This window comes from Meles meles, chromosome 21 (genome assembly GCF_922984935.1).
Source record: "Meles meles chromosome 21, mMelMel3.1 paternal haplotype, whole genome shotgun sequence".
In the NCBI taxonomy this organism is placed as follows: domain Eukaryota; kingdom Metazoa; phylum Chordata; class Mammalia; order Carnivora; family Mustelidae; genus Meles; species Meles meles.
The window spans coordinates 43,200,249-43,214,897 of NC_060086.1; the positions used below are offsets into that span (position 1 = coordinate 43,200,249).

Below are 14,649 nucleotides of genomic sequence, written 5' to 3' on the forward strand. Positions count from 1 at the left end.
CGAGAGGTCAGGCCAGCGCAGGGGAAGACGATGTGTCTGCAGTGGCGGAAGGGGGGGCTTGGGGGCGGGGGTAGGTGGGGAAGCGCCCAGGCTGGGCCCCCCTTTCTTCCCCGTCCTCCCTCCAGGGATGGCTGACCAAGCCGCCTGCTTACTTCCTGTGGCCAAGAGATAAAGGGGCTCAGGAGGCGCCCAGAGCAGAGGCCCGCGGAGTCCTGGCAAGGTAAGGTGCTGCCCCTCCAAGACGCCTGCAGAGGCTCCTGGCCCTCTCGGTCCCTGAGCCCGGGCCTGAGTCCCAGCGGCCCCTCCCTGCCCTCCCTCCTCAGATGCTGTGGCTGGTGCTTTCCACCGTCTTCTTGGGGAACTCCGTTGCTGGCAGCCCAGGTGAGTCCTGACCCCATGGAACTCCTCCCGTCCCCAGAGGTCCCCGGAACCTGGCGTCTAGTTTCAGCTGCTGGGGGGCCCTCGGGGCAGCCTCTCCAGCTCAGCCAGCTCCTCCTGCCACTCCGGGAGGGCCTCAGCGCCACCCCCTGTCGCTTCCTCAGCGCCCGTCCCTGATGGTGAGCTGGTGGGCATCATCGGCGGCGACAGCGCCCCGCAGGGGAAGTGGCCATGGCAGGTCAGCCTGAGAGTCTACGCCTACCACTGGGCCTCCTGGGTGCACATCTGCGGGGGCTCCCTCGTCCACCCGCGGTGGGTGCTGACCGCCGCCCACTGCATTTCCCGGTGAGTCCCCCGCGCTGCTGTCCAGCTCTGGGTGGGACGTGGCAGGGGAGTCAGGGCTCACGGGAGAACTCGGTCTGGAATGGCCAAGGCCGCCCCCCACGGAGGCTACCCTCCCCCCGGGCACCCACCTCTGTGGCTTCTTTTGACCCCAGCAAGGAGGCCGACCCCTCCGCCTACCGCATCCACGCCGGGGACGTGTACCTGTACGGGGGCAAGGCGCTGCTGAACGTGAGTCGCGTCATCGTCCACCCCGACTACGTCTCCGCCGGCCTGGGCGCGGACATCGCCCTGCTCCAGCTGTCGGACGCTGCGGAAGGCGCTGCTAACGTCAAGCCGGTCAGGCTCTCGTCGGCCCCGCTGGAGGTCACTCCGGAGGACCAGTGCTGGGTGACTGGCTGGGGCTCCATCGGGATGCATGGTTGGTCCGGGGTCGGGGGCATCATCCCCGGGAACTCCTGGGGGGCGGGCGGTGGCGCTTCCAGGAAGGAAAGGGAAGGCCCCCCCCTCCCCCGGCTCATCCCCCGCCCACCCCAACCCCAACTAGGGAGGGAGATGGGGCCCAGCGGCAGGACGCGCTGCCAGCCCCCCCCATGGCCTCTCTCCCCCAGAGCCGCTGCCCCCCCCTTACCGCCTGCAGCAGGTGGCCGTGCGGGTGGTGGAGAACGGCGTCTGCGACCAGCTGTACCACAACGTCTCCTCCGAGCACCACCAGCTCGGGAAGATCATCCAGGACGACATGCTGTGTGCGGGCACCGAAGGCCGGGACTCCTGCTACGTGAGTCCCACCCCGGCCCCGCCCCGCCCCGCCCCTGCTGCGGGGGTGGGGGTGGGGGGACCGCTCAGCCCTGCGTCTCCTCCCGCAGGGTGACTCCGGGGGCCCCCTTGTCTGCAAGGTGAAGCACGTCTGGTACTTGGTGGGCGTGGTCAGCTGGGGCTACGGCTGTGGCTGGCGCGACGCCCCCGGGGTCTATGCTCGCGTCCAGACCTACGAGCCGTGGATCACGAGGCAGATCCAGAGCCACCCCTGACCCGGCCTGGGGCAGCGGCTCCCGCCGCCTCCTGGCACCTGTTGCTTCGGCCTTGGCCCCCTGGCCCCGGCCTGGGCCGCACCTTCTCTTCTGCTCTTCTCTGTGTCCACAGGGAGATGCTGGGGGGCGGGGTGAGAGGCCACTGGGGCGAGGGCGCCTCATTCTGCTGTCTCTATCGGATTAAAGAGCTTGAGGAATGACCGGAGTGTGGTCGGAGTCTCTGTGGGACGGGCTGGCCACAGGCAACGTGGCTTTCCAAGGGTGTATGTCCCCCAGCCCCGATGTGCAGCGGGCTGTCCTGGGGCCGTGTCCTGCCAGGCTTGGAAAGGGACAGTGAGGCTCTCAGTGCCGGCCCCACTCCGGGGTCACAGCCCCTAGCTCTGTCCTGCCCTAGAGGTCACCATCTGGTCCTGTGGGTGGTTCCAAAGGGTACTGATCTGAGTCCCAGGATTCGGTCCACTCACCTGCCCCTCCCTCTGTCCATCCAAGTTCTCTTGTAAGGTCTGTTCTCTGAATTAGCCAGTCACCATGTAAACGTGACCTGGATGCGAGGCGGGTGTCTCTCCCCAGCCCGGGAGATGCCTGCTTGTTGGGTGAGAGCCTTCCGTGACCCTCCCAGGGTGCCCTCTCTGGTTGGCTCTGAGTTCCAGACACTGGGCTCCGCAGGAAGACATGCCCACTGGCAGCTGGGATCAGGGAGCCAACAGGGTTGATGCTCCGGCCCGGGGGAGCAGGGGGTAAGAGGAGGCCAGAACGTGGGTGTGCTTTCCTGGGCTGCCCCAGAGCGGGCCCCACGGCCACGACGAAGTCTCTGGGGACTCACCTTGGCGGGGTGTTGGGAGCCACACGAGAGACAAGTCACACCTTCCCCAGCCTTGCCCACGGTCCTGAGGAACCAGTGGTCTGAGCCCCATGGGGCCCCGTCCTGTGCATCTGTAACGTTCACGGCTCTAGGCAGCCCCCAGGACTAGAAGCTTTTCCACACAGGTGAACGGACAAGTGAGTTACGAGTGTGTGCCCAGGGGGAAACGGGAGCAGCTGCAGGTCCCCCTCAGTGGGGGAGCGGGCCGTGCGGATGTGTCCGCCGACCCCTGTGAGATGAGTCTGAGCCTGGGGTGGTGAGATCGGTCGGCGCCCGGGAACTCCTGGACTCGGGTCGTGGGGATCTGCCGGCCCACCGTGGGGACATGCCGAGGGGCCGAGGGGCCAATGCAGGACATTCGTGACCGTGACGACAGGGGAGAGGCTGGGCCCTTGGCAGGCAGCACGACTGGTGGGATCTGGGGTGGTTTTACTTCTTGGCCGTGACGTTCCAGACATCTGCATCTTCTGTTCGGAAGAATAACACGTCTCTAACCAGGAAACAAATGACGATTTTTATCACGAAGACGAGAGAAATTTTCTGGTTGGGTTTTTAAACCACGTAAGTGTGAGCTTGAGCCGCCTGGTAAAGTGCTCCCGTGCAAAGGCCCTGGGGCTGGGGAGGGCATGGCTGAGCGGCCGTGGAGGACTGAGGTGCCAGTTTGGTGGGGAAAAACACCCGGAGCTGGGGGCACCTGGGGGCTCTGTGGGTTAAAGCCTCTGCCTTCGGCTCAGGTCATGATCTCAGGGTCCTGGGATCCAGCCCCACAATGGGGCTCTCTACTCAGCAGGGAGCCTGCTTCCTCCTCTCTCTGCCTGCCTCTCTGCCTACTTGTGATCTCTGTCAAATAAATAAATAAAATCTTTAGAAAACAAAACACCACACGCCGGAGCTCGACAGGAAGGGCAGGCAGCACTGGGAACTCAAGCACTGACTGAGCCGTGCACTCGCGCAGGCCCAGGAGTGGGATCGACGTTTCGTGCACGAGAACGTGCTCGAACACGCGAAGACCTGCGCCAGTGCCTGCATTTATGAGGGTCCCGGCCAGGGCGCCGAGTGCACAGCCTGAGCCAGACGGAGGGCCGCCCGCCCAGCACAGGCTACTCTGTGAAGAGCCAGACCTCCCGGCCCCTGGCTGCCCCATGCCCCCCCCCCCCCCCCCCCCCCCCGGGCCTGGCCCCTCCGCCTTCCACCTCCCGGAAGGACAGCGTTTGCGGGAAGCCAGAGGCCACGTGGGGCAGGGGCTGCCGGAGATAAGACGCGCTCAGGTGTCTCCGGCCTCGCCAGAGTCAACAGGGACAGGGCTCCCTGGGGCCGGCAGCTCCCGGAACCTCCACGCCTTCCCGCTCTGTGTTTGTTCTGCACCAGGACTAGGCAGACGCTGAAGGTCACTCGGGCCTGGGCTTCTCACCTCTGATCCCACCCCATTCCCTGAAGCCTGATGACCCCTGACCACTGGTGTGGCCTGGCCTTGCTGGGATGGCTGCGTCCCAGAGCCTGGGGCTGGGCCCCGGGGGGCCAGGAAGGGACCAGGCCCTCTTCCCCACATGCAGGGCAGGAGACAGAGCTGACATCAGGACCCCGAGGGGCCGGCTGGGAGGGACAGCTGTGTGACCACGCTTGTGGGACACCATTGCCCATCAGTGGGACCCGGCCAGCGGCCACAAGTGGGGAGTCTCCCAGGGAGGAGGCCGGTGGTGTCGGGGACGGTGACTTATCTTCAGGGGGCCCTAGGGTCACTTCCTGGCAGAGGGGACAGGCCTCTAGCCTGATGGGAGCTACAGCCAGGGCAGGAGTGAGCAGCTCTGTGTCAGGGAGCGGGTCCCAGCCTGCGGCCTGCGTCTCAGCGATGGCAAAGCCCACGTGGCAGGGAGGGCTGACCTTCCTCCTCTGTCCCTGGCAGGTGGTGATGGGGTGGAGAGCTCTCCGGGGAACATCAGGAATCAAGCAATCACCTTGGCTGGCTGCCAGCACCTGGGGAACCCGGGATCCCTGTGTCCTCGATCCCTTTGCTTGACCCCCACCCCGACGCCCCAGGGCAGCCCCCACACCAGCAGCCAGTGGCTTCCGTCCCTGCCCTGATGTGTCCAGGACCACCAGGGACAGGGAAGAGATGGGAGGCCAAGAGGGAGGGGCTGGGTGTCGCTCCAGGCCAGCGTGACATCACGCCAAAGTCAGGTGCCACCAAGGCTCACGGAGAACCTGGAGTCCCTGGCGGGCCTCGGCAGATGTCTGTCCAGGTGAGGAGGGGGCTGTGGGGAGCAGGAGGGGCCGGCGTCCCCTCTCCGGCCCCCATCTGCCTGGGCTCGTTCCCGGGGCTGGGGAGGTATGGACCCCGACAAGGGCAGGGCCACCGGCTGGGGGCCACCCGGTTCGTCCTCTCTGGAGCCCCCGGTCTTGGCAGTGGGGGGGCTGGTCCCGCAGCCCCCCGTGCTGGCTGGGCCCCCCACACCCTCCCCCTGCCTCTGCCTGCAGATGTGGCTCCTGCTGGTGCTCCTCGTGCTCCCTGTCTTGGGAGAAAGGGGTGAGTCCCCAGGCCAGAGCGCCCAGCTGCCTGGAACCCGGGCCTCTCACTGGGGGAACCCTGTCCACGCTCCCCTCCATCCGGGGCCTCCTGCAGCCACACGCACCCTCCACGGTCCCTCCTGGGCTCCTTGCTTCCTGGCTCCCCGGGAGACGGGGCAGGGGGCGGGGGACACTCAATCCAGACCGTCCTTGGGGCGCCACAGCTCGCACCAGCGGGTGTGTGTGCCCTTCCGCAAGCGTCAGCTCTCAGGGTCCTTTCCCTTGGAGCAGCTCCTCCCCGTGGGACTCAGGAGGACGTCGAGGCACGGGCTGGGAGACTGAGGCGTCTGGGCTGCCTCCCCGCTGAGCCGGGCCAGGACCACTGGCAGGGCTTTCTGCCGACTTGTGTTATTTATGCTTCAAAATCGTAGCCGTGGAAACGCGTCCGGGGCAGGAAGACAGGAGGTCTGCCTCCTTCCCCAACCCGGTGCCGCCAGCCACCCACCGGGGCTGCTGACGTCTCCATTACTTACGATTCAGATGAAAAAGTCCGGTCCCCAGTCCTGGGGACGTTTCCTTCCCGTGGCCAGGGGCCTGGCCCGCACTGGCCCGCACGCAGAGCAGGCGCACCGCCGTGGAGAGTTCCACTGGGCCGTGCTGTCTGCGGATCAGAGTGTTGACCGCGGGCTACGGCGTCCGCGCTGGCGGCGGGAGGAGGGCCCAGCTCTCCGCCCCGGACCTGGGCCCTGTCTTGCCAGAGGAGGCCGGCCGGTGACCCCGTCTCTCCACCAGGGAGCGGCTTCAGTCCGGAGGCCCGCATCGTTGGGGGTGCCCCGGCAGTACCCGGGCAGTGGCCCTGGCAGGTCAGCCTGCGTGACCGGGGCCACCACGTCTGTGGCGGCAGCCTCATCGGCCACCAGTGGGTGCTGACCGCCGCCCACTGTGTCTCCAGGTGAGTCCGGCCTCCCCGCACCGGGTGGCCCGGGCCGTGAGATGCCACGGGGCCGCACGCGGGGAAGGGAATCGGGGCTGCGGAACGGCACCTGGCCCAGGTGGCTCGGAGCCCCGCGGCGGGAGCTGGGCGCCTCAGACGCCGGCTACTCCCTTCAAACTAGGAAAGAAAACACACTTTACTTATTCGAAGGTACTTGGAGGTCACGAACTTGTTTCCAATTTGGGGGACTCCGGTTAAAGGCACAGCCTGAGACCGATCATCTCGACCCTTTCTCGGTGCGCGGTTCACACTGCGGAGGAACCTCCCCCACACACCTGGGAACACCTCTGTCCTCCCAAACTGAAGCTCTGTGCCCGTTAAGCTCTCAGGCTCCCCTCCCCGGCCCAGCACCCCCCTCCACTTCCGTCTCCGTGGTTCTGGTGACCGCAGGGACCTCATCGCAGCCAAATCCTATAGTCCGTGTCCTCCGGGGTCTGGCCTGTCGCACGGAGCGGAAGGTCTTCAAGGCTCAGCCACGTTACGGCAGCGAATGTCAGAAATTCCCTCCTTCTATCGCTGGACCTTGCCCCGCTGTGTGCCTGGGCTGCACTGAGTTGATTCATTCCTCCCCGTTTCAGCGACTGTGAGTCTCGCTGCCCAGCACGGGGCGCGAGGAAGTAGAGAACGTTCCAGAGCTACATGCCCCTTCATGATACTTGAAAACAAAAACCAGAACAAAGGTATCGTAGAGCCATCGAGCACTGAGAGCACTGAATTCCATAAAAAGATACTCCACAATCAAGGCGGGTCCCTCCCGGAGCTAAATTATGGTGTCAGCTTAACCTTAGACACGATAATTAAAACACCATCGGCTGGTCCCAGGTGTCATTTTGGGGTAAATAAGCCTTTTGCCCTTTGGTGCTGGGGCTGTTCCTGGAATGTCCTCGGGAGATGTCCAGTCCTGGAAATCATGACCGATGGCTACCGGGGGCTTCCTGCCCCAGTGCAGTCCCAGGCACACTCAGGACAACCTCCATAGGTAGACACTTTTACCCCCAGGTTCCGGGATGGGAAACTGAGGCACAGAGAGGTGAGTAATTTGCTTGAGACCGTATGATAAGCAAAAGACAGTTGCGGGATGTGGACCCCAAGGAAAAGGACACTGGGGTTAGCGGCAGTCCTGCTGGGAGCAGTGCGCCGCTCCTGGAGGACCCGCACTTTCAGCACAAACTCCTGCTCCCCGCGGAGACTCGCCGCCTGCGGCCCCTCCCGGGTCCCTGCCCACCCGCTGTCCCCAGATGCCGGGGAGGGGGCCTGCGGACACGCTCCATGAGTTCTGCAGCCCCCAAACGCAGCTCCCCCACCTGCACCCCTGCCTGCTCTGTAGGGTCACCACCCCAGCCCCTGCCGAGAGCGTGGTCTCCCTGCCCATCACTCTGGCTCAGCCCGACCTGCTCCCCCAGAACCCCCACCCGCCATCACGGCGCTGTGCCCCAGCTGTCCGTCTGGCCCAGAAGAGCAGGGCTGTGTCCGCTCTGTCCCCACCAGGACAGGCCCTGCCGCTGGGAGGGCTCGCCACAGCCCAAGGCTGAACTCCGTCACCGGGAGCTGGACTTTACACAGAGTCTCTCCGGGCCAGACAGGACTTCTCGGGAACAAGGCCCAGAGGGGGGCCCTGTGCTCCTGTGATCCAACTCGGAGGGCCAGGGCAGAGCAGAGGGTCCTTCGGCGCCACGCCCCACCCCGGCGGAGCTAGCGGGCTGAGGCCAAGCCGCCAGCCTCCGCCCTCCAAGCCCACCACGACCTCTCTGCTTCCCGCCCAGCTCCGCGAGCCTGCAGGACCTGAGGGTCCAGCTGGGAGAGGCTGCGCTGTACTCCCAGCCCCGGGGCTCCATCTCCGTGGCTGCGGTCCGCGCCATCCGGCACCCCTCCTTCACCGGGAACGCCCTCCAGGGCGGTGACGTGGCTCTCGTGAAGCTGGCACGCCCCGTGCCCTTCTCCAGCACCATCAGACCCATCGCCCTGGCTCCACCGGGCTCTGACTTCCCTGCAGGCTCCCTCTGCTGGGTGACCGGCTGGGGGGACGTCCAGCAGGACGGTGGGTGAGGGGCCAGGGGCTGGGGGCTCGGGGAGCTGGCCCGAGGGGAAGGCACTGCAGGGGCGGAGTGAGTCACCCCAGTCTGTTCTCTGAGCCTCACCTCATGGTAGAGGCCGGCCCAGGCCTCATCCGGCACCACTCAGCCCTGCCTTGGTCCCGCATCTGCCTCCCCGCTGGCAGGACAGGAACGTGGGCCCCGGGCACAGATGCCGCGGAGCTGCAGCTCTGGGCTGTCCACAGGAAGCTGGCTGCGGGCTCGGCGTCACACCACCGCGCGGCCCCTGAGAGCGCCTGAGCCGCTGTCCCTGTGTCCCACAGTGGCCCTGCCTGAGCCCCGCAGGCTGCAGGAGGCGGACGTGCGTGTGGTTGGTCTAGACAGCTGTCGCAGGCTGTACAACCCAGAGCCCATCGCCAAGAACATGCTCTGCGCTGGGGGCGTCCAGGGCCAAAAGGGATTCTGCGAGGTCAGTCCCGTCCAGCCCGCATTCCTGCCCCTGATGCACTGCAGGCTCTGGGAGAGTCACTGGACGCCCCCCCCCGGCCTCAGTTTCCCCAAAAGTGCCCCAGGAGTAAGGGAGCGGAGCCCCACTTTCACAGGGAACCTGTGATGTACCTCCCTCCTCCGTGCTTAGCCAAAGGCTCTGGTCACCTCCCTAACCCTAAGAGACCCTGGGAAGCAGGCTGGATCCTGGACTTGGGGCAGGGGTGGCATCTTCGAGCTAGCTCTCTTGAGGCCACGGACTTTTCTCACCCAAGGTAGAACAGGGTCTGGCTTGGAGCCGGACTTGACAGTATTTCTTGTAAGCATGGGTCCAGAGCCATCCTGACAGAAAAAGCAGAACGCGCGGGCTCCAGCTGTCACAGGATGTGAGCAGGTGTGGCCGGGGTGAGAGGGACAGGGGTTCGGGCCCAGAGATGCCAGGTGACCTGTAAGGGAGGCAGAGTGCATTGGAAGAAGCAGCCAGGCTTCGGGAGAGTAACGACGGCAACCCTAGCAGAGCGACTGCATCCCAGCCCTGCTTTGAGTAGCTGTGCGACCTTCAGCAAACTGCTTGCCCTCTCTGAACTGCTGAAAACAAAAAAAGAGGCAGCTAGAGCTGATACGCAGGCTGCAGGGACGAACAGCTCCAAGACGGAAACCAGGGGCGACCGCATCTGCTACCTGGAGCCGCAAGGGGACCTCCCCCTGCCTCCAGCATCCCACCCGCTCCCAAGTGCTCGCTGACGCTAGCCTCAGTCCGAGAGCTCCCACCCCTGCGGCACAGACCCGAGTCCCACTGCCTCTGTTTGTCATTCCTGTTTTTCAGGGCGACTCCGGGGGCCCCCTGGTCTGTCAGCGGAGGGACAGGCGCTGGGTGCAGGCAGCGGTGGTGAGCTTCAGCAGGGGATGCGCCGAGCCCGGACTCCCGGGGGTGTACGCCCGGGTCTCTGCCTACTGGGCCTGGATCCAGCGCCACCTGCTCCCGCCCCGGCACTTCCGCAGGGTCTTCCGCAGGGGCTGACCCCTCCCCTCCCCTCTGCATTCCTCCACCCGCCTCCCCCTTTCCCCAGCGCCCGCTCTCCCTTCCGTCCCGCTGGCTCTGCCCCTCGCGCTCAAACGCCGCCGCCCGCCCTGCTCGGTGCCCCCGGTCCCCACCCGCCCCGAGCGGCCAGCCGACCCCCGGAGCCCAAGTCCCGGCTCCAGCGGAGAGAAGCGGGCGGGAGCGGGCGGTCGGCCTCGCACCTGTTGAAGGACGGAAGCGCGAGGGGCGCGTGGGGGGGCCCGGGGCGGCCCCCGCCCGTCCGCGCGGAATAAATGCTTGGCTGCCTGCGCCTCGGGTCACTTCCTTCCAGCCGTGGGAGAGCCGCAGGGCCGCACGTGCCCCAGGCGGAGGGGGTCGTCGGCGGGGCCGCGGGGGGGGGGGGTCACCGTTGGGGCCGGCGGGGGCGGGGCCTGCGGGGGGTCGTCGTTGGGGCCGGCGGGGGCGGGGCCGGCCCTCCCAGGAGGCGCCCGGGGCTCCCGCCAGGCCGCGGCGGCCGCTCGTCCAACCGTTCTTCTCCGTCCTGTCGGCGTCTCTCTCTGCAAGAGTTTTCAGTTCGCGGCTTCACGCCGGGCTCCCCCGGGGCACGGGACACCCGCCGAGGGAGCGCAGACGCCGGGCGCCCGGGACGCAGCCGGGCAGGGCGGGAAGCCACTCCCTCCTCGCCGACCCCGCCTTCTCCATAGCCCCGCCCCCAGCGCGCGCAGCCCCGCCTCCTCGACGCCGCCCCGCCCCGCCCCGCTGAGCCCCGCCCCCTCTCCGCAACCCTGACCTCCCGCCGGCTCTCCACAGGGGGCGGAGGGGGGTGATCTGGCCGCAGAGGGACCCCAGCCCCGCAGGGGGCACGCAGGCCCCTTCCGACTGGTCTGCGGGGCTGCGTGTCCGCGCCCTCCCATTGGCGGCTGGAAGGGAGGGGCTTGCTGGCTGGGGACCGGCTCTCCCTCTCTCTCAAATAAATAAATATGTATATTTTATTTTATTTTTTATTTTTTTAAAGATTTTATTTATCTATTTGACAGACAGAGATCACAAGTAGGCAGAGAGGCAGGCAGAGAGAGAGGAGGAAGCAGTTCCCCACTGAGCAGAGAGCCCGATGCGGGGCTCGATCCCAGGACCCTGAGATCATGACCTGAGCCGAAGGCAGTAGCTTAACCCACTGAGCCACCCAGGCGCCCCTAAATATGAATATTTTAAAGACTTCATCTGCTAGAGAGACAGAGAGAGGGAGAGAGCAGACTCCCGCTGAGCAGGGAGCCCCATCCAGGACCCGGAGATCAGGACCTGAGCCAAAGGCAGACCCTTCACTGACTGAGCCACCCAGGCGCCCTGACCAAAATCTTCAAAAAAAAATTCAAGTGTCCGAATCAATGGGTCAGACAAATGCATGAAATCAAGTAGCCGCCCCCACAATCAAGTTTAGACAGGGTTCCCTCTCTCCCTCTGTCCCCTCCTGCCTCCCGCACCCCAGCAGAATGGTGCCACAGGGGGCAGGACAGAGGAGGGGCTGAGGGAAGGCCCACCTGCTGCTTCTGTGCACCCTGAAGCCGCTGGCCTTTGTCCCCCCCATGCATGCCCTCACCTGGCGATGAGCAGCCGGCTCAGGGACACAGACCGCAGCAAGACAAGGTCAGACCCCAGGTGCCCTGTGTGCAAACCGTGGCTTCCTCCTCAGCCAGCCGGGGGTGGGGATCGGTGCCCCCCACCTCCAGGAAGCCGTCCCCAGACTCCCTGTCCCCACACCCGCCCCGGGCTCCCGTGATCTCCGCCGCACATCAGATGGGCACAGCGCCCAGCTGCCTGGCTCAGGGTGGGTCCTTCCTAACGGTCCTCCGTGTGGCCAGGGCCTCATGACTGAACTGCTGAGCGGCCCTGGGAGGGGCCAGACTTGCCTGCACCCGACCCGGGGTTGAGAAGAAAACTCAGAAGACCGTCTGGGGAGCCCCTCCATGTCCCTGACACCATGCCCTTTCAGTCCCCTTTGACAGGAGAGCAAACTTAGGCACAGGGAGGGGTGTTCTGTCCCTGCATGCCTCCCTGCTCCGGCCCCCGGATGCCCTCCTGGGTGGGTGGGCTCCCCTGCTGCCCAGTGGACTGGCTCATGTGGCCTGTGCCGTGACCTCAGTCCAGGAGGACCCCCCCCCTTGCTCCCACCCTCACACTAGCTGCTTACTTGGCTCAGGCTGTCCTTTGGCCTTGACCTTTCCCGGTCTGAGCTGGACTTAGCTGTATAAGTGAACAGGAGCTGCGCTGTGTGGGTATGGTTTTCGGGGCTAGGGGACCCCCAGATGTAGGTCCACCCTCTGCCCTGCTCCCCTCCCTGGCCCCGGGCCTGCTCAGGTCTGCAGCTCTGGGCTTGAAGGAGCCTAATCCTGTCTTTCTGCACCTCCCCCCACCCTGTCCCCACTGAGCCTCGTGGGCTGAGGAGGACTTGGACGTGGGAAGGCGAAGAAAGCTCCTGACTTGGTCCTAGAGTCTCACGTGACATGGAAATCAATTCTAGAAGGATTAGAGGCAAACTTGTGCGTACACGTGAACGAATCATAATTAAACCCGCAGTCTGTAACACAAACACCTCCAATTTTAAAAAGCAGACAAAACAGTTTTTAGCAACCGTGAAAACCAAAGCATAAAGTGTTCCTGTAGTTGAAAATCTCCAAATGCTGAAAAGAGGCCTGGAGCTCCATGTGACAACGGAGGGCCGAGCTGGAGGCGACAAGCCACTGACCGACCGGGGGAGCTCCCAGCTGCCCCAGAAATGAGACGCACACAACTCTCGAACGGAAAGGGGGCCTCCCCGATGGCAGCGTGGGGGCTGCAGGGGGTTCAGGGGCCGTGGGGTGGGGAGGGGGGCTGGAGGACCCGGTGACCAGTAGGCTCAGGGAAGAGGGAGGAGGTGGGTGGGCGGACAGACGGGGTGGGGGCCCAGGGTCTGCGTGGGGACTGGTAGGCATCCTAGTCATCCAGAGCCTAGGAAGCCAACCATGGCCCTAGGCAGGGGTGTGTGTGTGAGAGAGAGAGACTCTTCCTCTGCTTGGCTCTATGCCCACCCTTGGGGCCTGGGGACACCCACATGGGCATCTGGGTGGGGGGGACACATGCCTGCCATAGGAGGGCCTTCCTCTGAGTCATCCACTCCCTTCCCCCCCGGATTGGAGGATGCAAGGCCCCTCCTCTGACCACACCCCAGCCAGGAAGGATAAATGGGCAGGGGAGAGTGGGCTGAGTTCACGGCAGCCGTGGTCGGCCAAGGTAAGCCCCCACCCGAGACCCCAACATCTGGGTGTCGTTGCGGAGCAGAGCAGACGAGCCCCAGATCCAAAGCACCGAGACCCAGCCCCCTGGGACTTGACCGACCCCCCCCCCGATTCCGGAGGTGGGGCGGGCGTCATGCCATCCGCACACCATACCCTGCAGACCCCGTTCAAGCCCCTCTGCCCCCCCGCCCCACATGGCTCCTTTCAGATGCCGAGTCTCCTGCCGCTGGCGCTGGCCCTCCTGGGGAGCCTGGTCCGCTTGTGCCCTGGTGAGTTCTGACCATCGGCCTGCCCTGGCCCTGCGCCCTCACTGCGCGTGCCCACCCGTGACCGGGTGGGTGGTGCAGAGAAGGGTCGCGTGGGACAGGGAAGGGCCCAGGGGCCAGGCCGTGTCCTGTGCTAAAGGCGCTTCTGACCCCAGCTTCAGGCCGGGCGCTGGAGCGAGTGGGCATCGTCGGGGGGAAGGAGGCCCCTGGGACCAGGTGGCCCTGGCAGGTGAGCCTGAGACGTCACTACGGTTACTGGAGGCATGTCTGCGGGGGCTCCCTCATCCACCCGCAGTGGGTGCTCACCGCGGCGCACTGCCTGGGACCGTGAGTGAGCCCGGGGCCTGCGGGGGGCGCCGGGGCTGCCCGGAGCTCCCTGGAGCAGCCTGCTCAGGCCGCGGGGGGGCCGCCCGCTCTCCCCAGGCACGTCATGAACCCTGAGGAAGTCAGGGTCCAGATGAGGGAGCAGCACCTCTACTACGGGGACACGCTGCTGCCCGTCGGCCGGGTCATCGTGCACCCCTCCTTCTACGTCACCCAGAACGGGGCGGACATCGGGCTGCTGGAGCTCGAGGACCCGGTCAACATCTCCCACAGCGGGCAGCTGGCCACCCTGCCCCCGGCCTCGGAGACCTTCCCCACGGGGACGCCGTGCTGGGTGACAGGCTGGGGGGACGTGGCAAGTGGAAGTGAGCGTTGGGGCAGCGGGACGGCTGGGGCGAGCAGGGGCGGGTCGTGGCCCTGATGCATCCTTTGGGACCCCCACGGGGGGCTCAGGCGACCGTGCCTCTGCCCTGACGTTGCGCGCTTCCTCGCCCGCCAGCGCCGCTCCCGCCGCCGTTCCCCCTGAAGCAGGTGAAGGTGCCCATCGTGGAAAATGGCATTTGTGACGCACAGTATCACCTTGGCCTCAACACTGGGGACAACACGCAGATCGTCCGCGAGGACATGCTGTGCGCGGGGAGCCGCAAGAGGGACTCCTGCCAGGTGGGCCTCACGTCCTCCCCAGCCCCCAAGCCCCTGCCTCGCGAGGCTCCACTGACCCGTCCCCTCCCCAGGGCGACTCCGGAGGGCCACTGGTCTGCAAGGTGAGGGGCACCTGGCTGCAGGCGGGCGTGGTCAGCTGGGGCGAGGGCTGCGGGCAGCCCAACCGGCCCGGCATCTACACCCGGGTCACCTACTACCTGGATTGGATCCACCAGTATGTCCCCAAAGAGCCCTGAGTCCAGGCCCCTGAGCTGCCACCTGAACGGGCGCAGAAGCCAGCCTGCTGCTGTCCCACACCATTGCCCAGGCGGCGTCCTTCTGCCCACCTTCCCCGTGCCCTGCTGGGGAGCCCCTGGTGGGCGCAAACCCTCATTAAAGTAGACGGAAGCAGACACGGTTGTCGGTTGTTGCCGCGGCTTGAGTCGCGCGGGTCGCTGCCGGAGAGGGAGGGCGTCCAGGGCCCAGCCGGGCA

General features: G+C 65.9%; 3 protein-coding genes across 3 annotated transcripts; all 3 read left to right on the forward strand.

Annotated features, from left to right (window-relative positions):
* The first annotated feature begins 323 nt into the window (after positions 1–323).
* On the forward strand, positions 324–1,844 carry LOC123933975 (serine protease 29-like). Its single transcript, XM_045993789.1, has 5 exons — positions 324–381; positions 543–723; positions 876–1,141; positions 1,332–1,498; positions 1,587–1,844. The coding sequence occupies exons 1-5, from the start codon at positions 324–326 to the stop codon at positions 1,749–1,751; spliced, it is 837 nt and encodes a 278-aa protein (XP_045849745.1). The 3' UTR covers positions 1,752–1,844.
* A 3,097-nt stretch (positions 1,845–4,941) lies between these two features.
* LOC123933633 (serine protease 33-like) lies at positions 4,942–9,652 on the forward strand. Its single transcript, XM_045992971.1, has 6 exons — positions 4,942–5,137; positions 5,911–6,070; positions 6,461–6,604; positions 7,876–8,150; positions 8,469–8,614; positions 9,458–9,652. Exons 1-6 carry the CDS (start codon positions 4,942–4,944, stop codon positions 9,650–9,652), a joined length of 1,116 nt encoding a protein of 371 aa, XP_045848927.1.
* Positions 9,653–12,910: 3,258 nt separating this feature from the next.
* On the forward strand, positions 12,911–14,559 carry LOC123933932 (tryptase-like). The gene is made up of 6 exons (XM_045993705.1): positions 12,911–12,919; positions 13,133–13,193; positions 13,346–13,517; positions 13,614–13,879; positions 14,014–14,177; positions 14,249–14,559. Exons 2-6 carry the CDS (start codon positions 13,133–13,135, stop codon positions 14,411–14,413), a joined length of 828 nt encoding a protein of 275 aa, XP_045849661.1. The 5' UTR covers positions 12,911–12,919; the 3' UTR covers positions 14,414–14,559.
* Positions 14,560–14,649: the final 90 nt, after the last annotated feature.